Raw genomic sequence first — 27,970 nt, 5'->3', positions numbered from 1 at the left:
ATACATACAAATGAAAGTCATACATTTTAGAGTTAAATATATCTTTATTTGAAAGGATCCGGGAGGAAGACTACAGATATAATTTATAGTCTACACAGATATAAACCACAGCTACAAACTGAAAAGAGGTTTTAAAGGACTGAAGGTTTAAAGAAGGATAAAAAACAGGCACTTTAACAGTTAAAACTTTTTGTTTGTTTAAAATCACTGTCTATGTTTTTGATTGGTCTTTCTGTTTAAATGTTAGAAACTAGAACAAGCAGAACTGAACACCACGACCAGTTACTGTTGTCACCTCCTAAATGTTTAGAGCTTTTTGGAACACCCAATCTCACAGCACAATCCCAGAGCAACATCCAGTCGCCCAGCTGCAATCCTATGCTCCACATGAACACTAAACTCAGATCCCTCAAGTCACAGCCAACAGTTTCCAAGATACCAGTTGTAAAGGTAGTGGAATTTGCCAACTAAATTTATTTAAGAATAAAGCAATTCATTTTCTCTCATTTTGTAGATTCAAACACTGTATCAACAGATTCACTAAAATGATTTATACCCGTTAAGCAGGCAACTTTCCAGATCATAAATTCACTTTGATTTGAATCTGTTCAGATTTTAGACCAATTAGAGTACATGAAAGAAACCCCAAGTGGAATTTTGGACATCTACCCATCCGCTGTGCAATAACTCTGAAGTAAAAGATTTGCCTGATCTATTTTCTATCCAGTACTGCTCTTCCAAACAAAAACCAAAAAAATAAAGGAGATGATGGGTTCATGGCCCCATAAAATTTGGTCATTAGTGTTACCAGCATTAAAAGCTAAGTTTAGCAAATAACTTCTTACTACAATGCAACAACAGTCATTATGAGAGTAACTGTGGTGACTGCCACAGACTAGGAACTGAATCTGCTCGGAAAAACCAACAGACAAGCCTGATTAGTCGAAACACAAGTGATGATATGAAATCATACCAACATAGAGGTGCACAAAGAAACACATACATATATACAGACAAAAACAAGCATCCTTTATAAAGACTCATAGTATTAGTAGATACAGTATTTGTGGCTCATAGTGGCAAGCAGATGTGATTGCACAGAAAAACTTCATTAAAGCAGGCCTTTCCAACCTTGTACAAAGTGAATAAAAATGTCATTTTCAAAATAAATTAAACAGCTTTTAACATTGCTGTCTTGTCCTTCTTTATCTATTTTAAAAATAAAACAATACAATTAAACAGAAATAAAGTAGGTGGTCAAATTTTAAACCTTGTCTTGGTAGTATAGTGGTAGCAGTGTGATGTGTTAAGTTGGAAACTGTCCGCATCAGTTATTTTAGTTCTGCAGTCCATTTTTTTTCCCAAAGGAGGAAAATCAGCACAAGGGGACATTATTCCTAACCTTTTATTAGAAAGAATGATATATAATAAAGCGTGCATATTTTTAAGGGAATAAAGAATAAAAATCATTTTACAAATTAAAAACTGTTAATTTACTTAGTAATTTAATGCAAAAAGTCAGCCTCATATTATATAGATACATTACACAGTGATATATTTCAAGCTTGTGTTCCTGTTAATTTTCATTATGACTTGAAGCATCAGAAACTCTTCAAAAAATATATACAACTTAAGACCAATAAAGAAAAGACTTTTAAAACAACATAGTTTTGTTTTGTCATGTTGTGACCTGCACAGCCATGGGGAATACAGCCGAAAAATAAGGCGGTCACTTACTGCTAAAAGCTGGCCCTCCTTATCTAAGCTGTTCATTGCTGTATCTAAACATATTATATGAAAATTAAGTAGATGAAAAAATACAGCTAAAAAATAGGGTACATCAGCAGCAGGTGTGACCACAACCTTCTAAAGGTAATTATTAAAAAGTTTGGGGGACATTTATATAATTGGACTGATGGATTAAAATGTCACATTGCTTGTGTTAAGACAATAGCAACTAGATATCAGAAGCTCCACAGCTGGGCTAAAAAGGAAATTTCTAGACTGCTGCATCTGATATTTTACAGCATCTCATGCCTCTTTATTAATTTTCAATTAGACTCGGCATGTACTCAAATAATTTTAGAAGTACCAATAACTTCTTCTGATGAAATTATGAAGACAATTCTATTACTAAGCTCAACTGACGAGTAAAAACCTACCTGAAGAACACATGCAAGACTGTAATGAGGAAGAATTAGACACCAGACACCTCAGCACCTCCATGCTGTGTCTCAGTGATTGAGCGATTCTTGCTAAAGGAACACTAACCAAATAGTTCATGTAGTGTAGAGTAAGTGGACATATTTTTCAGTGGACCAACATTTAGGGCTTTCATTAGCTTTAACCTATATGCTAAATATGGCAGAAAACAAAAGCTTGAAACATACCAGTGTTTTTTTAAACCATGCAAGTTTCCCTTTATGAATGGAATGACTTAAATAATTTGACATGAGTAAAAAAAAAAAACAAAGCCTGTATGCCTTAAAGCATGTCTGATCGTCAGGTTTGTAGTTTCATGTCAGATAAGCACAGGTGAATAGACTTTGATCCTTAAAATTATTCTTGGTACAGCTAGTCTAGGAGTTTATTAAGCTGTTACTCATATTTGTTTTGTGAAAGTTAAGACAAATTACCACCTGTCTCATGGTACAGTGGTTGAGCAGATACACACCACAATATCCAGCAAGCTTTATTTAGCTTGCAGCGATCATTTTACCTTGTGCAACATTTATCTGGTCTAGTGAGCAGTTTAAGGTGCACAAAAATATTCTGCTCTCTGTCACTGCAAAGAAGTCAAACATTTACAAAAAATTAAGAATATCAAAACAAACTTCAATAAGCTAAATTTATAACAATTAAGATATGAAATAATCACACTGAAAATGTGGGAGTTATATCTGCTTTTTCGAGTCCTTTAAACTGATGAAATAAAATATGCCTTACAAAATGGTAAACTTGTGGAATACAAATGAACTAACTTTTTTCTTCTTCCCCCCCAAAAAAACAAAAAGAGCACCAAAGACTTTCACTTCCAAGGTTGCGAAAAAGCACATATTGTTCCTTTTTATCTGTTGGGTACAATGTGTTATCCATACTGTTACGTTGCACTTTAGGTTTGTGAAAATGATTATTTCATTAATTACAATTCTAAGGCAAAGGACTCCCTTTTTGCTGACAAGTGAAGCAGAGGTCATTGTGTTTTTATTAACAGGGGTAGAGAACCCCCCCCTTTAGTCAGTCCAGTGAAGCAGATGAAGAGTGAGTGGTTGAAAAAGAGCAGAAGGAGCTTATGAGCTCATAAAGTCATAAAAATGTTACAGTTCCAAAACGGGGATCAAGACTTGAACTGAAAGCGGCAGATTGCACAAATGGAGTTGGAGCTCCTGCATCAGAACCTATTGCACAGGTTTGGGCGTCTGCAGGCCACAAGCCAAGAAAGCTGACAGACCTCTTCACAAGGCGTCAGAATCATTGCGGAATCCATAATGGTTGCCATGCTCTGCGTCTGCAATCTGCAGGCTCGGTTTGCTCTCTGGCTCCTCGCTGTTGGCTGCATCTGGTCTTGGGCAACGTGGATGGCGCTCCTTAAAGAAATCCGACACATAGCGAACCTGCAGTGAAAGAACGGGGAAGATCAGTAAGACTGTTGGTCACTTAGGAAATATATTTTTTCCTGGAAGGGAAAAACAGAGGATGTGAAAAAAAAGCCAAGGTTGGAAATTGTGATTACATCTGGAAGGGTCGGTACACAGGTGCTAGATGACACACCAACACTTCTACAGTCATATCTGAGAGGAACACACAGAGAGCAGGGCCAACCCTACAGGCTATTAAACAGTGCCTCACAGGAACTCTCTTTGCACAAACAGCAGCGAAGGCCAGAGAGACACACTAAAGTTCCATTTCATCAAAGATGTATACATTCTGCCACTGCAGATTTTTATGAAGCAATAACAGGGAATGAAAAAAAACAGCCCCTTTGAATGAAGCAAACCCAAAGAACATATTGGCTGGGAATCACGACACACGTATTTTATACGTTTTCAGCTTCCAAATTACTGTCAAAATTCAATGAAGCTTGAAAATGCTTCATCAGGGATTTTCAGCATTGGAAGGAGTATTATTAGCAGTAAGATTTCCATTTAACATCTCACAGTGTTTGGTTTTCCTATCACATATTCTCCACTGTATTAACTTTCAATGTAAGGATGTCATTAGGTGAGGTTGAAGTTATTTCAAAAGGAACAAAATGTCCAAATGTGAGCATGGTTGGAATTACTCAGCACTCCACACAAGTTAAGAAAAGTCCCTGAGCTACATTCTGTTATATTATTAGCTGCCTTTAGGGAAATTTAGGTTGGATTTTTGAACCTTTACTGTGTTTGCCTTAATAAGACGTTGTCTAGGAGACTCACATTGAGAATGGCCACCAGAGCTCCTTGCAGCAGCCCCACCAGCACGTCGCTCCAATGGTGCTTGTAATCAGAGACTCGGGTGTAACCTACGTACACGGCGAAGGCCACCAGGAAGAACTGGATAGTGGGCCGCAAAAGTCTGGCCCACTTAGCCACAAGTCTGGCCTGCACGTAAAGCTGGAATGGAAGATTAAATGGGGAGGGGAAAAAAAAAGAACAGTTAGCAAACCTGAAAAACCCCCGAAAGTGATGTCACCAAAACAAAGCTCGGATATTGATTTTGTTTAGCTGAGATTTCATCAATTTACATAAACTCAACAACCAGTGGGTGGCCAGCTGAAGTTCCCAAGGGTGGCATACTGCAAAATTTAGATCAAATCCAGCTTAAACACAGCTGAATTTACTGCAGAGGCTTTGTAATGAATTACTATTTGATTCAGGTACAACTGAAAACAAATGTCATCATCTTCCTTATTATGCATTTGACATCAAACCTGCAAATTCGACTAGAATGAAACTAACTAACTAAAAAAAGGCAAAGTCAAAAAAGTGTGCCTACTTTACAAGCATAATTCATTCAAGCATGAGAAAAAAACGTGTTGAACACAACCATAATTTATATCCACTAAGGATGAATAAACCAGTAAGTATCAGCTTCTTTTGCAGGCGAATAGAAGCCAAAATATATATGAAACTGGCAGCTATAGAAAGCTTTTTCTCTGCTGCTGTAGAAGGTGAAATAACTGGCATCTGACTTTCATCCCTCTGCAACACAGCAACACTTCACACTGAAACAGATATTTGAAAACCCAGCCCACATCTGAAGTACGGGTTAGCTTTGTTCTGTCTGTAATTTCTACAGGTTTACTTAATTTAAAATGAGCAGAACCTGAATCCACCTGTGTCAAGAATGGCTGCACACCCGTAAGCAGCACCTTCTCTTATATACAAAATATTTTTTAAAAGCCTTCTTTTCTTTTTTAGGTTCCACGTTATTGTAGAATGCATTTTAGGTTTAGCTGATGACTTTAAAGGGCATCAATACAGCTGTGTGTAAACAGGCAGCATGTTTGTCCACAAGTAAGAGACTGCTGTGGTTTTGTTTTTGACATTGGTTGAGGTTGATAAGAAGCTGGCACTTAAAACAACCTTTTATTCAGGTGACAATTTGGTTGGTCTGTTAAAAGTCTTGATTTGTGACAGTCACATTTGTGACACAAATCTGGAAAAGAAAAGTTTGAAGTTTTTTTTTTCTCCTTGCTTTGTTTTCTGCCCTTTAAGGCAAGTGAAAAAGAGAATTAAATGCAAAATTTCTGTTTGTTCTTGTTATACTTTATTTTGCCACTAGAGGGACTGACGTAATAAGACAAACAGTCACTGTCAGCTGTATTCTTTGACTGCATAGTCAGAGAGGCCTGGTTTTCAAGGGTCATGTCCCAAATATAAAATTAGACTTCAAACTTTTCAAGATTTTTTTGCGCCTCTTGCCTTCCAGGGAAGAAAAAGAATAATAAAACTTCAAACTTTTCTTTTCCAGATTTTTTTATCTCTCTTGCCTTTCGGGGCTTCCGTAATAAAGTAATGAAATTGGTGTACACAAACTCCACCCAATGGCCAATTCAACAGTCAGAGACCACAAAAACTAAACATAAGCCCCATTTACACTACCCCTCTGAAACCGATCCGTGCTGAGTTCGGTTGCTTACGACTGTTTACACATCACGCTAGCACGGTTCCTCGCCTCCTAGTGACGATCTATGGTATTATTGCTCTTTAGAGGGAATCAAATAAATTAACATGGCAGCGCCTGTAACACTCAGGAAGGTTGGTTATAATTGTGATGTTTTGTAGTTTGCGGAGAGTAAGGCGAAGAAGGTAGCCTTTGGCGAATTCACTTGATAGAGTCGACCTTTGGGAAGTGGATACAACAAATGATAGCCTAATCATGGCTTACAGACGCAGGAAACAACAACAGACATTGAGGTTTATCATATTGCTAAGCTGAATCATCAGTGGAAATCGTGTGGCACTGTAGGGAACCAAGCATTTTTATGAATTTCTGCAATTACATGATTATGGAGGATGACTTTAAGGAGATGACGCGATCTGCTCATTCGCTTTTTGTTATCTGAGACACAGAACTGAACCCTACTGATGAACTAGTATCAGATTAGCGCGGTTCAGTTGTGCCTGGCACAGTTTGGTTCAGTTTTGCATGCCATTTACACTCAACAGTTAACTTGGTTACAGTATTCGGAACGATCTCGGCATGGTTTCAAAAGGTAGTGTAACTTTGGCTATAATCACTTTCCTTTGTGTTATTTTACAGTAGTAATACAAAAAACAACAACAAAAAAAAGCTTTCTCAAATAAAAAAACTGGAATGTTCTTAGGAAATGTGACCCCTTGCCTTGTGATTGTGTGTCTAATAGTTCTATGTGGATTTTTCTACATTTCAACACTTGAATAAAAAAAACAAAGCACAAATACAAGCACCTAAGGGGCCTGTAATCTTGAATCCAAGGACAAGCAGATTTTTTTCCATTGTTTTAAAAACTCAAGGTCGAACTTACTGCCAGGAAGAGCGTACAATACATTCCAAAGGAGGAGTGTCCAGAGTAAAACGATAATCTATAAAAAAAAACAAACAAGAAAAAAACTATTCAACAACTCTCATCTGACAGTGTCAATATCACACATGCACTATATATAAAAGATACAACACCAAACGATGTATAAAAAACTCAGCAGCATCAGAACATATCTGTTTATTGGGTAAATTCGGGTGGTAAAGATGATTGTTTTGATTGCTTTAGGTTACTAACTGCTTTTCAATCTCTGGGATTTGGTGTTATATAAAGTCCAAAACCCTTTTTTCTTAAATGGGAGAGGAGAAAAAACTAATTTGGGTGAGTTGAGTGCGTTGGTGACTTTCCTTTAGAGTCATTAAGTGTAAATGTGATCAGATAAAGCAACCCACTGCCCTAAAAACCCGATACAGGTTCCTTTGATTCTCCTGAGAGTAGCTGGAGAGGTGTGCAGAGAAGGAATACAGAGAGGATCTTTATTACTGACCTCATTTTATCTTTACACATTTTATCATTGATATCTTTCTGTATAGAAACAAATAAATAAATAAAATTTTCTTGCAATTATCTTGTGCATTCATTATCACATGTAGACATTGTGAATTCAATTCTAATATAACAAAGTGCATCTGGGGGCCTTAGATGTATTAAAAAAACGTTAAAGTCTAACATTCTCACCATCCTGGAGAGACACATCAGCTGTGCTGCTACCATCAACACCTTTTTTAATAGATGTTGGAGTTTCACCTGTTTTTCAGTGTAGTCCTGTTTCTCTGACTATGACTGGCTAGATGTGCTCTCTCTTTCATCCTCTGACATGGGAGCTGGCTCTGAGCTCCTCGGCCTGCCTGTGTGTTTCCTGGACGGGGCGGCCTGCGGAGGTGTTTGACGTTGGCCTTTTTTATCTCTGCTTTTTTTCTCCACTGTCGCTACAAGCATGCTTGGTGTGAGGGATTGCCTTCTAGTCAATCAGTTGATGCAACAAACCGGTTTTCCTTAGATAGAAAACTTTGATTCAATTTGACTGTATGATTTGGGTAAATTGTCTCTGCAAAGTGCCTTGAGATGACGTGTTATGAATTGGCGCTATATAAATAAATTGAATTGAAACACTGGAGAACATTTAAAGAGTCAATACGTCTGTTTCTGTTGATAAAATGGGAATTATGAACCTCGTATCCTTTACTTTAAGGACAATGTGAAAGCTGCTGTATTAACCATTTTTTGGGCAATTTATAACTGAACACCATTGTGCATGGTCTCATTCCAATAATGAAAAGTTGCACTCAGAGATCTCTTCTCCTACCTTGACTCTGTGACTTCATGTAAGTGTCCTGTGCAGTTGATTTCCAACATGTATCCTGTGCAGACCTTCGGAGCACAAACGGCCATAAAGTTAGGCCTTGGGCGGCCGATTGTAAACTTGGCAATGTCCGTGAGTGATTGGCTGACAGTTGCTCCAAACAAAAAGGTTCCCACCACCTTGTAGAGCGCTGCTACATACTGGTTAAAACTTGAATTTGAGTAAACCATTCTTTTGTAGACCAGATAAGCTTCTCCAGACGCGATCTGAGGAAAGACATTTTTTTTTTGTTACAGCAAATTTCGTTTTACAATTTCTTAATACACCATAATCATTTGGGTTATCTCTACTGGATGTTGTTTAATAGCTGCTTAATTTGGCTCAGCATCTGAGAAAAACTTACAATGACAACAGTGAAACAGATGGTGATAACTGCCATCATGGTATGGGTGATGGTGTCTGGTTTCAGGGGGTACATGATGCTCTCATCATCACAATAAATCCCCCGTTGATAAGGCTTGAACCTAATGGTCAAAATGATGGAAGGCAGGGATGCTAAAATGAAAACAAGACAAGAGAACAGAGGATTAGATAAAAATGTTTATGAAATGATGAACAGGTCAGGTCAGAGGATAACATATCATGGTGGACATGGCCTTTATGAGATTTGTAATGCCTTGATAAAGTAATCTAATTGTTCCACTGTGGAGAAAATGTATGATAGCTCTGACAGAAATGGTTGAATTAATTCATTTGGGTGGTTTCCTGGTCTACAGCAAACACAGTGAAAACATTTCTATAGCCAGTGATCCTATGACTTGGGGAGGGTCACTAAAGAAGCTTTGTGAAAGCCTTAAAACAAAGAATTTTGATGTTGTCTTTTGGATTATTTTCCTCCAATTAAAGAGCATTACTTAGGGTGATCAGGATAAACCAAATAAGCACCAGTAGTCAAACCTGTAGATTACTTGAAGGTGGTGGATTATTTCAAATGTTAGTGCCCAAAATAAAACAACTACATAGACTCAGGGGTTATTAACGAAATAAAAAAACACCCCTGCTTTAAAACTGGCACCCTAGAGGTACAGAAATGTAGAAACATTTCCAGCAACTCGCATAGAAACAGTTCCTTGAAAATATTTTTGTTCAGACATTTCAAAAATGAACTAAACAAGCTATTTGGACACAACTACAAAAAAGTTACAGATAGGTCAAGGTAAGGCCTTCGAACCCAACAATTCCATACAACCTGGCAATCGTAGAGACGGCACCATCATACTCTCCTTTTGCTGCAAGTTATTTTGGTGCATTGCATAAAGTGGGTACAATACTGAAGGAGGATAACAACATCAAATTGCTGGCAAAAATATATGAAATAATAATTACAGAAAAATTGAATAAACAACCTTAATTCTAATGGTGAGTGTATTTAAACTTGTTTAGGTTTTGACTATATTAAAACATATAGTTTTTAAACATGTACTTCTTTCAGACACATTGGTTAATTTTCTCAGAGCACAAACATATTCATTAAAGGATATTTAACTTTTCCCTCTAGCAAGACTTTAGGCTTTAAGAAACCTTTTAGTTGGGAAATATCAGGGTGGAATTCCATACAAAGGAATGTTGAAAATAAACAGAGTATTACGTTCCTTGCTACAGACAGTAGGGCAGCGGGGTACCCTGTAGAGAAATAATCAAGTAAAAATAACATTTCCAAATGCTTTCAGCTCCTCCTAAAAATAAAACCCAGTAGGAAGCGGAAGCTGAGAGAAGCATGACGTCCTTAAGTTGTTCGGAAACATCCACCCAAAAAATACACATGAGCTTTTTCCAGCTCTACCCTACATCCTTATCCGTCTTTCTGCTTTTCACAAAAATTTGCTACAGCTGCTGGGAATTATAAATGCCACCTGCAAAACGCTCTATCGCCTCTCAAGGCTACAAAAGCGAGTAGTGGAGTGGTATGATGAGTGGAGGATCCCAAAAATATGTGGATGAAAGGCCTCAATCCCACTGACTCCAAAGACAGTAATCATTCACACTATCTTTTGCTCTCTGGAATTTGGTTTTAGTATTTCATCAGAAAAACTGCAGTCTTCATTAGATTAGAGTGGGAATCATTAGAAGGACCAACAGAGACATAGCCCTAAAAAGGAATGCAATTCTCCACCCTAATATCTACTGCCAAAGTGGTTTGGGGAACACGGTGGAAATGCCAGACATATTAAATGAAAGAAAAACAGCAGCGTAGAAGTACTGGATAAACTGGGGTAGTGCACTTGCCAATGGTATTATGTTCCTGTGTAAACTAGTTCAGCGTATTCCTTCCATTCTTCATAAAAATGTATGCAGCTGGCATAACTCACAGAGGGCTTCCAGTGAGGCTGAGCGATGAGAGACCATGAGGAGCAAAGACTGAAAATAAAATAAACAACTGGAAGGTGTATCACGATTACTCAAAGCTGAATGGTTGGATGTTTAATTCCATTGCTAATGATGGAAAAACAGTCCACTGAAGATAAAAGGAAGAAGAAATCTCAACCTCAACTTGTGGCCAAAAGCTCATTGAATGTCACAGCATGTAAAAATATTAAGGTAATATGCATTGATAAATCAGACATTTGTTAGTGCAATTGAGCAAACTTAGGACATTAGAAGGGCTGGAATGAAACTGGGGTTTATCTACTGCTCATTATATTTTGCTGCACCATACCACCCACTTCTCTGGGAAAGGCTGTTCAACGTCCAGTTATTTGCAGTGAATTTATGTATTTCAGATCTAACCAAGAATCAACAGAGAAAAGGAGCATCTAGTGATCTTGTCAATGACAGATAGGCCAGCCTGAATATATTATACGCTGCTGATCTGAAATTCTAATGAATAATAATTGTTTCAGGTTTCAACAATGGGCTGAAAAAGAGAAAATATCTGCAGGGCATCAGTTTTGTGAACAAAAATGAATAACCTCTCCTAATACCAAACTATGAAGACAGCTATCTCTGCAGAACAGGTCCAGTTTTGAAACAAAATTGTGACAACAGCAGATAACACAGCAGGTTTAGAGTAGGAGTGTGGGGAAAATAAATTCTATTTATATCGGGATTATTGGCTGTCCAATATAATATTGATCTTTCAGTTCCTAGTATTAGCTTAAAATTTTTTTTTTTTACCTAAAATAATGAGGGAAAATGGGCTACCTCTGCACTGCCACACTAGCAAAAAGCACAGTGGAGCACATTTGCTATGCGCCGCAGTGCCCCATCTGTAGTTGAGGCAGTGGACCTAAACCCTCAAAAAAATGGATGCCAAAATAACTAAATTACACATTTCCTTTGATGAACAAAAACAGCACTTGATTTTTTTATCTATACATTCAATTTGCTAGCTGGGAAAAATATTGCAACATATAGTGATATTGCAGTGATAATATCACAATGTGACCCAAGTATCGGGACACTTATCTTATAGCAACACCATTGCCAATACTCACGCCTAGTTCAAGGCCTGCCCACTAATAATGGAAACATAAGGCTACAATATGGCAGTGTTAAACACAAATGCAGAATGCTAAAAAGAAACAAACAAACAAAAAACATTCCCTGGTCTGATTAGCTTTGAGGCTAAGCAATTCAAATGCTAAGGTGAGAATTTATAGGTTTATACTTAAACTATAACATTTTAACAAAAGATTTTATTTGCAAATTTCCAAATTTCCACTAGATTTTATGTACAAAATAAGATGTTTTAATGCTCTGAGCTCTCAATTGAAAAAGCTAAAATTAGCTGAAGAAAAAAGATCTTTGTGTTTTGTTTTTAGATTAATCTTTGAATATCAGTAAACTGTAAAATTCAAAAGCTACCCAGGCTTGCTCAGGTTAGCAAGGTTTTCTCATTAGGATTTGTATTTGTGAATTAAAGGTATAGTGGAAAAAATTTCAATTTTTTGAAAAGAATCACCCCATGCACACCCCTGTACCCACTCCAGAGAGGAAATGCCTATTAAACATTTTTATTGCTTAATTTAAGTAGTTTTAATAAGGGATACAAATCACTCTTGCTAGTCTGTGCCTTACCAGGGTTGGTTGAAATAAATTTCAAGTATGTACTGTATTGTACTGTATATGTTACAATATGCTGCTATGAATTTCTTTAAAGACGATCTTTGAAGTTTATGTTCAACTGTACCAAAGGTGACTGTAAAAGCGTCACCTTTTCAGGGAGAGTTTTTAGGATAATTTTTATTGGTGACGTGTGAGTCTGTTAAACCCTAAGATTACCTGTTGTGTGTCAAAACAAATGGTTTCCCGATTAGTTTATCTGATTAGGACAGTTCCTCTTTAGGATATAAAATCATCTTCATAATGCACATGGCAAAGATTTGGAAATGGAATGAGAGCGGTGTCTTCGATCTAATAACATTGTGTAATATTTTGAAAAGCCTGAAGCTATGGATGTCTACTCGTTTACAAACATGTATGAATGTAGTATTAACGAGATGATATGGCATACTGGAGTATAAAATGTTTCTTTAACTGGGATTTGGGGCCGTCTTCAACTAGAAGTCAGCCTGGTTGGTAAGTGCTGCCATCTTTAACCCTGAGCAACTTCTCTGGTTTGAGTCAGATTACCTACAATTTCTGTCATGTCTCATGGTTATTTAATACATATATGTTATGAAGTGTTATTTAAAGAGTGTGTCCCAAGTGATCTCTTCTCAGGAAAAGATCAACTGTACTTCAGAACATTTTTGGAAGATTGGAACATGTTTTTGATATATATAGATATTTTAGGGCATGCAACAGATGTGTACATATAAAGTTAGTTACTAAATACTATTTAATTATATTAGTTACATAAACATATGTTTAAATGGAGCCTAGGCGGAAGTTCAACTGAAGAAACTCATTGCTTTCCTTCATCCACCTGCGACACAGCCAATCAGCTTCGAACCACACCTCATCTTAAAAGGCCTCCGATATGCGCCGTCTGCTCCGGATGCACTGTGTGATTTCATTCAGATGACCCCGTTTCAACCCACATCCAGCCCCTCCTCCACCGTCATAGTTTAAGCTTCATAATCATTCCTCCTGGATTCTTACTGCGTTCCCTGTCTCATCTTAACCGGTCCAGCAGAAGACCGCCATGTTGAGCCTGGTTCTGCCAGAGGTTACTTCCCAACGGGAAGATTTTCCTCTCCACTGTCACTCCATGCTTCCTCATCATGGACAGGTTCTCTCAACCTGTGTTATCCAACTGGACTTCCAACTTCCATGTCCCTGAGGGAAGCTCTAGTATCAGCTCACACAGTCCACTGGATCTCCCCATAAAGCTTAGTGTACAGACTGACCAACTTCCTCTATCTCCACTCCACCACCAGTGGAGGGGGGAGGGGGACAGCCCTATTCTTTGGTCCTGTTCAAGCATATCTATAAAAATTGAACGCTAAAGCACCAAAGACAAAGTAATTGTATCAATAAATTTCTCCTAATTGTCTTTTCTCTCCGTGTGAGTTTTTCAGATTGAAGTCTAGTTAGCACAAATTAAAATGCCTAGCTTGGTGCACTTATTTTCTTAGGTGCATCCAGTTGGCCTGCTTTTTAAGTAATGATAACTAATGGGATTTTACATTGCAAATAAAAATGTACTATTTGACTTAAATACTTTTTAAATAATTTAGCAATTAGACACAAGGTTTACACAAAAATGATATTGGATTATTGCCTAGAATACATCTCTAATGTATTATACATTTAAAAATACAACAGTTCACAGATAAAAATTCTGTTAAAAATAAATTCCTAGTCAAATGATCTAGTTTGAAATTAAGATAAACATGGTCGAAGTTTACCTTCAAGCCAACTATATATTTACTCGCTTTGCGAGTCCAAATGGCTGCAAATAAACATATATAAACAAACAGAGCAAAAAGAGTTGTTGTGTTTTTTGCCCATAGGGTTAAATGTGTAAACTGAATAAAGTTAGCAAAAGTATTATTTTATCTGGAAACAACCAAACTTGGAGCTGGAACAAATATCTTATTTTGAAAACCCCTTAATCTTGTTTAGGCATCATAACCACCCAACCACAGCTCTACTCTTTTATCTAAAAGATGCCACAAAACAAATAAACTCTTGTAAATCATAATTTTGACTGGAAACTTACATGTGACAGCACACATTTCGTAAAATTTTATCTACTTCTAGCAGCAAACATATGCTCCTTTTTTTTAACCACACTCTTTTTCTTGCAAACGGCAGCTGGTTTGACAGCGACCACCTACAACAAAACGAGAACTGGAAAAGGGTTTTGCACATATACCAGTCATGTTAGGAAGTGGAATTGTGGGGTTATAAACTTCACATATTTTCCTCTTGGAACTAATAAATGGTGTTTGCAACAACCACGTCCCAACGTTCAGTCAAGTCTGTAGCTTTCAAATAACATCCTGTTTCAGGCACAGCAGGAGGGAACTTTGATGTAAATTTCACTGATGCTTTTGGAAGGCAGCTCATGCATCTGTAGCTTGGTTCCAGCTGGAAGAGCAGGCCCAGCTGCAGAGAAAATTTGCTAATTTTCTTTTAAAACGTGTGGCTTATATCAGACAAGACTAGATATATTCCAAAGACTGATCTATGACAGTTATCGAACATGATCTACTTTTCTAGTATTTTGATATAATTGGCAGCTTTCAAGAATAATTGCAGTGCTCTCTTAATTCGGTACCTCTGATAAACACATGTAAACAGAAAGATAGTTAAATAAATGCAGGTTTTATTGCCAATGAATAATCTCTCATTTGTCGAGTGGGAAAATGGGAAATCGGGCAACAAAACCTCAATTGAGCTCAGCTGAGTTTTACCTCAAACAATCCTTCTCACTTTGCCTGGGGGTAGGAAAAACTTGTGTCCTTTTTTAGAACCGATTATCCATTTAATATTGACCCTGACCACATATAATCTTCTAGGCATGAGTGGAAAACATAAGTAGGCCTCAGTCCAATCTTATTCATACAGAAAAAACACCAGAAGCTGCCACGACGTAATGCATTGATCTGAAAATCAACCTCAGACGCAACGCACGCAGTGGCGAGGGTTTGATCCGTCAGATGGAGTTAAATCAAAAAGAATTCAATGTTGAATCGGGGCGGCAGCTAAATGCTAGGCGATGGGTAGCAGCCAAAACGTTGCAATTTCACATAATCCTGACGAGATCCGAAAAACTGTAGCAAAAACTATCAAGCGGGTGATTATGTATGTTCACTAAGTAAATATTATGTAAATAAACCCTAAACCTCTCGCTATAAATGTAATCAAAATCCATTTAAATGCAGAAACTGATTGAAATTATTGATTTTCCCACTAAAAGTTAGAGAAATCTCAGCCATGTTTATACCAAAATGTTACAGTTTCACATTATCTTGAAAAATCTTTGCAAGAAACGAACAAGCAAGTGAATATGTACATTCCCTGAGTAAATATTCTGGCAACAAACTATACATTTCTCACTAGAAATGTAATCAAAACTCATTTTAATGCAAAAACAAACTCAAGTTATTAATCTTTCCACAAAAAAATGAGCGAATGTCGGCCATATATATATTTTTTTCTTCTCCCAGCTGGAATCTTGAAAGTCACGTGACTAGGACGTAAAACAATAGAAAGCGTATAGGCAGAAGAAATGTAACAGTACCACAAAAAAATGGCCATTAATGTACCTCCACTACGTTTTGCAGTGTGGACCAACGTAGTGGGGGTACATTTTCCCATGAGACTGGGTTGTAAAAGGGGCTTGGAGTGACAAGCTCATTATTCCTCCTTTTTAATCATTGATAAACAAGTTTGTAAATATTTTTATACATGAAAATAATCCTACCGAATTCCATTATTCTATTTATCTGAGTGTGGAATATTTTCTCTCCTAATTAAATGCATAAAAAAAAAAAGCCTTATGTGGTATAAGAAGATACAGCATTATGTTGCATTATGAGCAACTGTGTTTTAGGGCTCTTTCCACATCTTTACCAGGTGTTCTAGAATAAACTGAGGAAACTGTACTCTTGGTTTATATACACCAATAAATTAAGTTTGGTAGGGGGAATTAAAAAAACTTTTTGTTTTTGCAAACCAGAGATTTGGAGTTTTAATTGTCATGAATTTCTAATACTATAAAAATAGTAAAAAGCTAGCATGTTTGCTTAAAGAACACTTTTTTTTTTTACATTGCCCCCTTGATTTTACGTTATTACCCGGTACATCATGTTCTCCTCACCCATATGAGTTTTTTTTTCATTTGGAGCCGTTCTGAAGATATTCCGTTAGGTTATATCCAAGTAATGTCTTCCTATGGGCAAACGACTTGAAGACACAAACTAAACTGTTTATAATTTATTCTTTATGGTACGCCAGCATTCATAACATGTAGGCCAATTCCTGTCCCCCAAACATCCACGGTTATATTTTTGATATTTATATCTTTTAAATGGGAAGTGCGCCGGACTGGAGTTAATGTCAAATCAGGGTCCAAATGTAAAAAAAAGTGCGTTTTTATTTAATTAACACAGCATGTCAAATGGCACCATGGAGATATTTTAGGCAACGAAAGGTATACCTACTTCAAACCTAAAAAGTCAGAATCCATTAATCACTTCATGACTAAACATATATAAACAAAAATGCTGTAAAGTAAGAAACCTGTCGTTATAGAAATATGCTACCTTATTTCTACTGAACAACCTCACAAAGGTCTAAATAACCTTTGAGTATATATTTTCCAAATAAGTCATATGCTAATGGTTGTTATAGTTTTCCTAATGCGTATTAAGTCCTTGTAGCAAAACATGAGTTTTGCCAGTCCCCCCCAAACCATTTATAGACTGAGTGAAGTCAAGACATCTGGATTTAAAAGACCCTGCCAAGGCTTGTTAAAAAATAATTCGTTTTCAATCTCCTGTTTGTACATTAAGCACCTCCACATCTCACTTTAGCTTGTAAGTCATAAATTACAAGTTTGGCTCTAATGAAAAACGCTGAGCTAAGATGATGTTAAGAGTCTGGGACTGCTGGTGCGGGAAGCCCTGAAATGTGTATGTGTAGCGCGTCTCAAGAGCACTAGGCCCCTGTGGATAATATCTGCATGAGTACAAACAAGCCAGTCTCTAGAAATTCAGACATACACAGATCGCAGACCAAAATAGACCCACTGGTACACAAAATAGGCCTGCATCACACCGCGAGACAATCCCACAACCCAGAGGGACATTTCTAAAGGGCTGCCTCAACTTAAAGAGCAGCTCTGTCTGAGTCAGACCAAACAGAGACAGCTACTCCAAATTTCTCTGTAGTACGCGGAGGTGCACAAGGCGGAGGCCTTTATCCATTACATGGCGTAACCTTCTCTCTGAACACCTGCTCAGCTGGATGGTGGCCAGAAAGCTGATCAGTCAGACTGAAACACTTCACTGAGACGCTGTTTGATGTGGACGGATAGAACCTTCTCAGATTTTAGAAGCTGCCTTTAAAGATTTTGGCTTCCTTTTTGAAAACACAGGTTGTTCTTGTTCATAATTAGTGGCTAGTGAATGTCTACACTTTACAGCTGTGCAAACTACATAGCCAGATGCTGCTGATTACTCCACCTGCATGGCCTTTAAACAACTCAAGTGAATTTAAGACCTTTGTCTACAAAAGCTCATGTGAGGTCGGTGAAAGTGCAGATATTAAATATTTTACAAAAGATTGTTAATCAAGTTTGTGTGTTTGTCTTTCTGTCCGTCTGTGTACAGGATAACTTGAAAAGTTATGAACAGATTTTAATGATTATTTACAAAAGGTGCTCCTCAGTCCAAGGAACAAACCAAAGAGTTTTGGTGATGATCACTATCATGACCAGGATGCAGGAATCGTTTAAAAGACTATTTAACATTATTTGTTGGAATAAACAGTTCCTCCTAAACCAGAAAGTCATAGCAGTGACTATTGACAGGTTCAGCATCACTCAAAAAGGTCTAGAAGTATTATACTGAAGACAAAAACACGGGAAGGGTGAGCCATGCCTCACTCGAAGTCTAAATCTGCTGATCAAACAACAAAGCAGAGTGAATGAAGAAGGTGAAGAGCAGAACAAACACCAGAGGCTGCAGAAACACACTGCGCCCGATTTCTAAACTTATGAAAGGACTTTAAAGAAATAGTTTCCAAAGGTGCACCTCCTGCCAAGGAACAATTAAAAATGTTGTAATGATCCAGATCATGAGCGAGTTTTAGCTATAGGTGTAAGTCATAATATGGGGAAACAATTTTGCAGCTTGGCAGAGGTCTGCACTCTCAGAGCACTTTTCTAGTAGTTAATGTTCTCACTTTAATGATACAATAAATAAGCAACAATTCTATTAAATTTATTTAATTCATATAGCACTAATTCACAACACATGTCATCACAAGCCACATTATAATCCAACCTGTTGTCAGACTGGTTCAAAGTTTTCAAAGGACAACCAATCGACTCAATCCATCACACCAAGCATGCTTGTAGCAACAGTGGAGAGGAAAACTCCCTTGAAACAGGAAGAAACCTCCAGCAGAACCAAGCTCAGTGTGAACATCCATCTGCCGAGACCGAATAGGGTTCAAGGAGACAGAACACAACACTTACTTCGACCATTGCAAAATGTTGCACAATTCTAACATGTGGATTATTTAAGTTGTCCATAACATCTATGAGTGTTTGGATTGTGAAACAAAGTCTGGAAACTGTTTACTTTGGTTATTCATTTCTATTGCAAGCATTTTTTTTTTGTCTGGAAATGTTTCCAAACAGCTAAACTGAAAAAAAAAATGATGTTACTGCTTTTAGCATTTACTTAATCATATTTAGTTACTTTAACACAATTGTTTTATGTCATTCCTTGCTAACATGAAACAATTGTGTTAAAGTAACTAAATATGATTAAATAAATGCCCAAAACGGTTGCATTGTGACAGAGAAAAACACAGGAACCTTGGTGTAACTGGCAGTGTGCGGCAATATCTTGGTGGAGCAGCAGTTAGTTTTGTCCCTGGCATAGGGGAAACGAGGACAACTTTACAGCAAAAACTGAAACACTGACATTAGTTTTTGGAGCAGATAACAACTGTACTCTCCCTCTCTCATCCGAAAATTCTCCTGCCTCCTCTACTGTTTTAAATATAATAGTCTCTCTGGGTTCTGCTTTATTTAGATGGCAGATGTGCAATTATCCAGGACCACAATCTCAGTATGAGCTAAACTAAAGGCTCTTTACATCCTCTCTGTTAATTTGTCTGTCCTCTCCTTCTTTGTGCTCCTTCTTGTGTCGACTTAAGTGCCTTGCTGCCTTTTAGGGGGTGAGAAATGAGGACACCTTGAGTCAAGCTGCCATGTTCATTTAAAAGGTACTCCAGCAGTTTATAAAAACTCACACATGCTCCTTTGACATAAGTGGCTGCACCTGCTTGGCCGTGCGGATGCTGGGTAATCAAGTTTCTTTAGTTTGGGAAACACATTCTGGGTTTTTGGTGTTATGTGTGGTGTAAGAGGGATGTTATGAGAGGGCTGCCCTGCTTCGTCTAAGGCTTTCCTTCAGGGTCACAGCTGGAACGTTCACCCCTCATTCTAACTTCTTCCTCTCTCATTTCCTGCCTTTTCCACATGAAGGTCACTGAACGAGTTTCCTCTTTCTGTTTTCTATTTTATTCACATAAACCTCATTTCTTTTAGTTCCCCTTTGTTGGTAACTCTTTTACTCCTCCTGTTTAATAATTTCATTTTTTAATCACTTCTTATTTGCCCTTTCTAAATTCTTTGGTGGGTTTTATTTTTTCTTTGACTCTCAGAGAAGCAAAATGGTTTTCTATTTTTTGACTTGTTTGTGATTTCCTGCCAACAGAAATCCATTCTGAAAGAAACATCAGGTGATTTTGCAGATCTTTGTAAGTCAGAAAACAACTAAACCCTGCCTCTCTCTCCATACAAGCAGGACTGACTCATGTGGAAGGTATGTGCTGAGTCTACAACCTCTGTCAGCGTTGGTCTCTGGAATTTCAGTTTGATGGAGGAACGCCCAGCCTCACCAGTCACACCAAATCCTACTGCTGCTGTGGCCCATTCTTTGTTTTTAATCCCTGTGTTTTGCGCCGTCCATCATTTATGTGTGTTTTGCTGCAGAGGGAAAGAGACACAGATCTACGGGTGAAGTGGGGAGACCGGTGTGTGCAGCTAAATCTGTGCCAGCAATCAAAGAGTGTGGCTTTGGAGGGGATCAAAGAAGTAGGCCACACATGTCTGAACCTAAAAGAGCTGCAGGAGTTTAGAGTCACTCCTCTAAAAGATTCAGAAAATACCACTGACTGTCAATGTTTTACTAATAAATTGTAAAACAGTAGTATATGTAATTATTATTGTATATAAAGTTGAACTTTACAAACGCACCACACTACCCATCCACATGTATAGATATAATTTTTTTTTTGCCAAAAATTAAATAAAACTGCGGGAGATGTTCCACAATTCTGTTTCTGACAATAAGCTTCTGATATATATAAATTTATTTTATTTTTTTTTAACTACATTAGCATTGCTTGTTTTACTTTAGTTGCATTTGGTTGTATATAATGTGCAATGCAACTTGGTGTTCAGATCCATTTTACAACAAAATAACTCAAAATCACAGAATATGATAAAAACGCTCTATTAAATAATATTCTAGTAAAACTTGGATAAAGAAAAAAAAAACTAGGTTAGCAGTGTGGAAATCCCAGCAGTTGACCTCTACTGATACATAATAAAAATAATTGAAAGCTCTTTAAAACTTACATCCATGGTTAAAATGCTTTACCACTTCCTTTTGTTTTTCTGTACCAATTTATCTTTTTTTTTTTTTTTTTTTTTTCCAGAGCCTCCCATGCTTCCTTGTATTCAAACACATAAGTTTATTTTTTTCCACAGGAGCCTTGCTTGTTTATCAGAGGTCCAGTTTCCATGACAGCTGCTCCCCTGAGGAGAACTATTCCCAGCAGACATCCTAGCTGCCTTTTCTCTGAGAACGCAAAACAATCAGTTTTCCCAACAAAGCCACATGAGAAGGCTTTGCTTCCTGGGAGATGTAGAAACACTGTTCCAATACAGAACCCTTACAAACAACTACAATGCCCATGCAACATGAATACAAACATTATAACTCTCTCCAAGGAAGCTAAATTATTCCAACATGTATGTCTGTATTTATCAAAAAAAAAATAAAAATAAAGGAAGGTTGTATTTTATTTTATTAGAAGAGGAGTTCAAATGATTTTTATTTTATTTTATGCATAACAGTTAAACAAAGTACACTGATCTCAACTCAACCGGAGTATCTTGATCAATGCTCTTAACTCCAGGCCAAATGTTCTACTTTTGAATGGACACAGAGGCTGAGTCACACAGCAATTAGAGCAGAGACAACTTCTCTTACTCCTTCACCTGTTGCACCGCACCTACAGGAAGCTGTGATCAGGGAGGGGTTAAAGCTCGCCTATCTTCACTGTGTTGTGGACCAACACCCTGTGTGTATACATTCACAATGACACAGGACATGGGCTCTGTGGGGGTAGGGGGTGACTGAGCAACTAATGAAAAGGAGTATAAATGACTAATTCAAAACGAACCACAGATAGCATGACAGGGAAATAAGGAAACAGATGTTAACAGTAATAATTGTAAATCAACGTTCGACTTAAACCATTCATTGTGTAATAAGATGACCGCTTTTAATCCAGATGTGTCATCACTAGTTGTTATTTTGGTCTAGGGAGGGGAGGGCGTGGGTATCTGAAAGCAGATACTGAAAGCAGAAAAGAAACTACTGTAATCTGGACTTTCTTAAAAAAAAAAAAAAAGGTTGACCCAGCATTAATACTGCATAACTGAAGGTAATCTTGAAGGTCTGGTCCTATAATGGATCGCAGGAAAAGAAAAAAAAACTCCAAGCTCATCTCAAAACTCGACTTCTGTTTATGTTAATGGTCAGCCTAATTACAAGCCTTGTAGTGCAGTTATTACACAACGGCACCAACCTCACATAAGCTTGAGGTCGGCCTGGTGATTACTTGGAATGGTGAGGTGGGTGGTAAGAGGGAAGTGGGAGTGAAAAAAAAAGGGTGGGATACAACGAGCCAAACCGGGCCGTCTGAACCCAGCCCAGGCCCTGATACCGGACTGGTGATTTGAAAATGTCTGCGGTCTGAACCACTTAACCTCTTCATCGGGAAATCCTTTGAAACAGCTAAGGATGTGGAAATAAGGGATGTCTCTAGCCAAAGAAACGTGGAGTTAGGGATGAACTTAATGACAGTTTAAAAATCATTTGGCTAAAATGGGCCTGTAGTTCTCAAAGGATAGTTCAGGGTAGTTCAGGATAGTTCAGATTTTGTGGGTTTATCAGTTGTTAGGGGTTTGGATGATTGCATTTCAGAGAAATTGATGTTCAGACAGTGCTGTAAAAATGCATTATGAAACAAATCATCTAAGCTTCAGCCAGGTCGGCTATACAATGTAAAACTACAGAGTGCATAATTAATATAAAATGATTTTATTGTTTCTTTACATTACTTTTCTTTCGGTTTATATGGTTTCTCTGCCACTATAGCTTTGCAGCAGATGGCAGACCAACATAAACTCTGATCAACTAATCAGACTTAACACACCAAACAAAATTTTATGTAAATAATCAAATAAGATAACACGGAAACGATTTGGAAATATAATTTGCATAAGCTGCTATAAATATATTGAGACTCGGACTCTGGATGTGTTCATTTTGTCCTCATACACTGAAATGACCAAGCAACAACAACAATCTAAAGTCAGGTTTGAAAAGCCTGAGGTCTTAGAGACGCCTAGAATTTGATACCAAACATGGCTGCCAATCAGTGGCCACCCAACTGCCTCCATCAAAAATGTGGCAAGTTGTTTGTTAGAGGACTGAAGCTGAGTTTTCCATACATCAGTGAATGCATCAGCCTTTTGTGACTGCAGGACCACATGATGGTTAGTGTTTTCAATGCTGCCAAACAAATAAAATCGATGAAAGCCAAAACAATAAGCTATTCCTTTGGGCTTCTGATGTTGTGTATCCTTTAAAACTAGAGGTCCAAATAGTGCTTAAACTTTAAGCAATTTCTTCCAGACTTCTTTCAAATTTGACATTTTTATGGGCTTTACATACAGAATGTGACATACAAATGCTAGAAAAAAACAAACAGTGTAAAAAAAAAATTAAACAAAAAAAAAAAGCACCTTTGTTACCCTAACAATTCTGAAAACACATGGTTAACCTTTGATAACCTTCTCCAGTACCAGAATAAAACCTGACCATGAAATATCAGTGACCCACACTAAAAAAATCTGAAATAAACCCTTTGGAAAAATAAACACTTTGGTTTCAGTGGACACCAACGTCACATCTGGGTGCATATTTATATAAACGACGTGCACAAGAGAAAAGTAAGCAGGTTATTATTTTACCCAGATGAGAGTCGATGATCTGCAAACTATTTTATAATTTTCTTTTAAAAACAAGTACCTATAGTGTATCCTTATTTTTTTCCCCTTACGGCCCAAAAGTTGCAACGACTCCTATTCAAATCTAGGTAATGCACATATTTCAATATCTGCATATTCAGATGTTTCAATCTATCTCTAAAGCCGGCTTTATACATACTACTTTATACGTCCACTGCGTCATCCAGAGCAAAACGTTGCCGTGCAACAGTCCTCACTTGATGTGCGTAGAATCTGTCCATGGATCATCTTTCATTACCGCCAAGGAGGTTATGTTTTCATCAGTGTTGTTTGATTTTCAAAATGACTAAAATTAATGGATGGATTTTGCTGAAAATTTCAGAGAAGGTGCGTATCGTGAAATGCAACAAATGTCACAGGAAATGAGCTACTTCATCTGTGATCTCTGAGTGCTTTTGTAGTTTTGAAAATGTACTGGCTTTACTCTCTATATATCTCCTCTGTATTTTGCTCCGTCATTTGTCACAAATAGACTTGATCTGATGGGCGACAGGGGAAGCTGTGTGTCATGCACACTGACTACATCACCACACAGACTAAAAAAAGATTCAATTTGCAACAGAACGGAGGACGCACAGATGATGTCAGACGTCAGAAACAAAAAAATTTTTTCATAGTTTTTTTCAGATTTTTTAAGACTGCCAAGAAACCCACTTCTTTATGAACATGCTCTTTCAGTGCTTGAGGAAATACAGACAAATGCATCTCTCATTACGGATATTACTTATACTTAACAATGAGCAATTCATGCAGGATTTCTGACCTGGACTGCCAATCTCTGTCATGATCTTTAGAAAAATCAGATTTAGTCTTTGCAGACCCAAATAGAAAAGAAAAACAATATTTCTCTCGAATATTTATTTCCTTCTTGGCTTATGTAGGCTCAGAAAACTCAGGCTCGGAAGGAAACAATATTTTGTATCCTTTAGTTCATTCCTACCGAGAATTATGAAAAAAATCCTCATCCATGCGTTTATAAATGTTCTAATTGATTAATGTAACAGGGTTTTCACAGGTCTACATAAAATGTTCACCAGACGGCTACAGTTAATCCAGAATGCAGCTGCCTGTGTCCTCACTAATGTCAAGAAAGTAGAGCACATCATTGAAGTTCTAAAATTCTAACTGTATATATCTTTATCTTAAAGAATAGACTTTAAATATGTATGTTAGTCTATGAATCAGTGAATGGCTTAGCTTTAAAATACATTACAGACTTTTTGTCAGTGTTTCCACCACTCAGGTCTCTTCTGGCTCAGTACTACTCTGCATAGCCAGAACCAGAAATGGCTGCTTTTAGTTCTTATGCTCCGATTATCTGAAATAATCTCAGATGACTGCAAAAGTGCCAGAAGATGCTAAGAATTTAGCTAAAAAATGTATTTGTTTAAATCCAAGTTTGACTTTTTTTATTTAAACTGGTGACTGGAACATCACAGTTCCTTTACCTGCCTTTAGTATCCCACTTTATTATACTTTTCTGACTTTCTTTATCTATGTGTTATTAATTCACATCACTTTCAATTGTCATATCACTGAAATGTGTTATAAAACATAGTATTTACCAGTTCACCCTTTATAGGGCAAGTTACTATTTTTGATCACTTGCATTCCTCTTACAAATGGAGTCCCCCCGCGACCCTCAGTGAGGTCTAGAAGCACAAGATCTATATCCAGCCATTCAGCTAAGACACTGCTACATGGCTGTACATTTTATTTTGGCATTTGACCAATTAGATGAACCGTTGAATGATATATTACCTACTGTAAATTAAGTAGAAAAAAAGGTGGAATAATAGAAGAAATCTACATTATGGAAAAAAGACATCAATTGAGACTTCAGTAAACTCAAATGGAAGAAAAGTGGAGGAAATAGACAACATTCAAGACAACAGACAGCAACAAAAAATAAAGAACTAGACAAACCAGATGGGACAAGGGTGAAATAGAGCAGGCATCCCCAAACTCGGTCCACAAGGCCCCCTGTCCTGCAGGTTTTAGAGGTTTCTCTGCTTCAGCACAGCTGGTTATGATGATTGCAGGAGATTAAAAGCCTGTTAATCAGCTTTTAATTAAAATCAGCTGTGCTTGTCAGGATTTGGTGTTGGTTTGAGGACCCAAATGCAGAGGCAAGTAGGCAGAGGTGAATTTAGGTGAGTTTAATTAGGTTCACAGGAACTGAGGCAGGAATCAAAAATCCAACAAAAAATAACAAACGAACCAGAACCGAGGAGACATCAGGGGAAACCCAAACTCTAGGAACCAGGGAGAGACGAGGTAGGCAGACAGACGTTAGACGAGGATCCAGCAAACAGGAACTGAAGAGGGAGGCTTTTAAAGGGGACAGAGACAAAGAGAGGGCTAACAAGGGGATTGAAAACAGGTGAGGGCAGAGCAGAAAACACAGCTAGGGAAAGAGGACACAAGAGGGCAGCAGAGGACAACAAATGGAAAACCAAGACTGTGACAGTGCTGGAGCAAGGAAACCTCTAAAACCTGCAGGACAGGGGGCCTTGAGGACCGAATTTGGGGATGCCTGAATAGAGAAATGGCTCCCAAGCAAAGCTTTTATGTGATCTTATATTGAATGTGAAGTGTTCATGTACATTGTGCATGTAAACAACTGTGAAAAATACTAACAGTGTTAGTATTAACAATTAGTTAAGCCTAGTTAACAATTATATTAGCATTAATGCTTATACTGCTACAATTTATGGTGAACCATAAAAAAATGTGTTCCTTTCACTCTGAGTGTTTTTCATGAATATATTATAGAAGCACTTTTGTTATTTTTCTTAATATGTTCGGGCAAGTTTGCTGTTCTTGTTTTTACATTAACATTGATTTTTGCCATCAAAATATTGATATTCTTTGAAGGTCTTGTCCTGGATTCCAATAACACCATTGGCTTGAAATTTTGATTTTCAAAGTATTTCACTGAGTGCCTTAGAAAGGGTTGTTAGAAAAAGAAAAAAATATGTAGACATCTCTTATTTTGTAGAAATTATTGCTAATCATTCACTCCTACAGGTCCTAAATTACATATTAACTTCATGTTTTATAACAGAGTTTAATCCGTTCAGGTTGAAACCCTTGTTCCTCTGCATCCCTTGTCCCTTTAAATTGACTTCTGCCTGAAGTTTGACCCATCAACAGTCATGCGCTGAACTTCAGTAGAAGCCAGAAAAAAAAATACTGAACAGTAATTAGTTCAGCATTCTTTAAACCATTCTTGGCAGACAAAATATTTAGAAAAATGAGAAATAGGCGCTGCGTGCGCATGCATATCACATTTCCATAAACAAACATTGAAGTTCCTGCGGCTCTGTAAAGTATGGCTGAGTTTTCACACAGCTTTAACAATAAGCTTTAACAAGATTCACACAAAAATTGTTAATTTGAACCATTTTTCTACTTTCTTTGTATTTTTTTTTTACATTACAGGCGTTTCAGCTGCTCTGTGGAATAAAGCCAAACTCACTGGATTATTAGAAAGAATCTGCTGTCGAAGTGAAGATTTGACCCGCGGCTGAATATTTGCTGACAGCATGAAATGAAAACCTCGGATAAAACCAGACAGGACAAGAAGTTTGGGAAAGTTTGTCTCCATAACTTACCAACAAGAACGCAGATCACGTCCATAGCCACGTAAAGCCTCTTCTTCATCAAATCCGACATCTTCCTTTTGTTAGTCATGTGAAAAATATATCTAAAAAAAAAAAACCTACTTGTTTTGTGGAGCAAACGAGTGCATTTGTGTTCTCTCACTTTGAGTTACGATCTATTGAAATAAACCTGCAGAACTGGTTCTTCCGTGATCCTCTTTTTCACCACTGCCTGGACTTGCGGCTGATGTGCGTAATTCTTCTGAAACTCGTGTTTCTGGGTGGCAGATAGTCTGCGGGCTTTCTGAAATCCAGCACCACTGAGTGCGCATTACTGCTGGAGAAAAATAACCCGAGGCAGCAATGGAGAGCCTCCAGATTCCATGGCGCTGTTAGAGTCCCTACTGAGAACCATCCAGCCTGCAGTCTGTGTTCACACACACCACCCATCTGCCTCTGGTCCCTCCTCCCCACTTCCT

At 37.6% G+C, this 27,970-nt stretch overlaps 1 protein-coding gene and 1 long non-coding RNA gene across 3 annotated transcripts; one reads left to right on the top strand and one right to left on the bottom strand.

The window, feature by feature from the left end:
• Positions 1 to 24: 24 nt before the first annotated feature.
• On the bottom strand, positions 25 to 27,950 carry plpp2b (phospholipid phosphatase 2b). 2 transcript variants are annotated; one of them, XM_038301754.1, is made up of 7 exons: positions 27,655 to 27,950; positions 27,504 to 27,568; positions 8,713 to 8,864; positions 8,313 to 8,575; positions 6,992 to 7,049; positions 4,419 to 4,595; positions 25 to 3,614 (listed from the first exon to the last, which is right to left on the bottom strand). In XM_038301754.1, the coding sequence occupies exons 2-7, from the start codon at positions 27,562 to 27,564 to the stop codon at positions 3,456 to 3,458; spliced, it is 870 nt and encodes a 289-aa protein (XP_038157682.1). In that variant the 5' UTR covers positions 27,565 to 27,568; positions 27,655 to 27,950; the 3' UTR covers positions 25 to 3,455. The 2 variants fall into 2 exon arrangements, with proteins under 2 accessions (XP_038157682.1, XP_038157681.1); XM_038301753.1 differs by having other exon boundaries at positions 27,504 to 27,950.
• Positions 27,189 to 27,694, top strand: LOC119794278. The gene is made up of 2 exons (XR_005282205.1): positions 27,189 to 27,218; positions 27,331 to 27,694. It is a non-coding gene; the product is annotated as an uncharacterized LOC119794278 (long non-coding RNA).
• Positions 27,951 to 27,970: the final 20 nt, after the last annotated feature.

The sequence above is a fragment of the Cyprinodon tularosa genome, unplaced genomic scaffold (genome assembly GCF_016077235.1).
Source record: "Cyprinodon tularosa strain WSP-4 unplaced genomic scaffold, ASM1607723v1 ctg473, whole genome shotgun sequence".
Lineage (NCBI taxonomy): Eukaryota > Metazoa > Chordata > Actinopteri > Cyprinodontiformes > Cyprinodontidae > Cyprinodon > Cyprinodon tularosa.
Note: the sequence above shows the minus strand (reverse complement) of the source record. Positions and strands in the feature narration are given on the sequence as shown.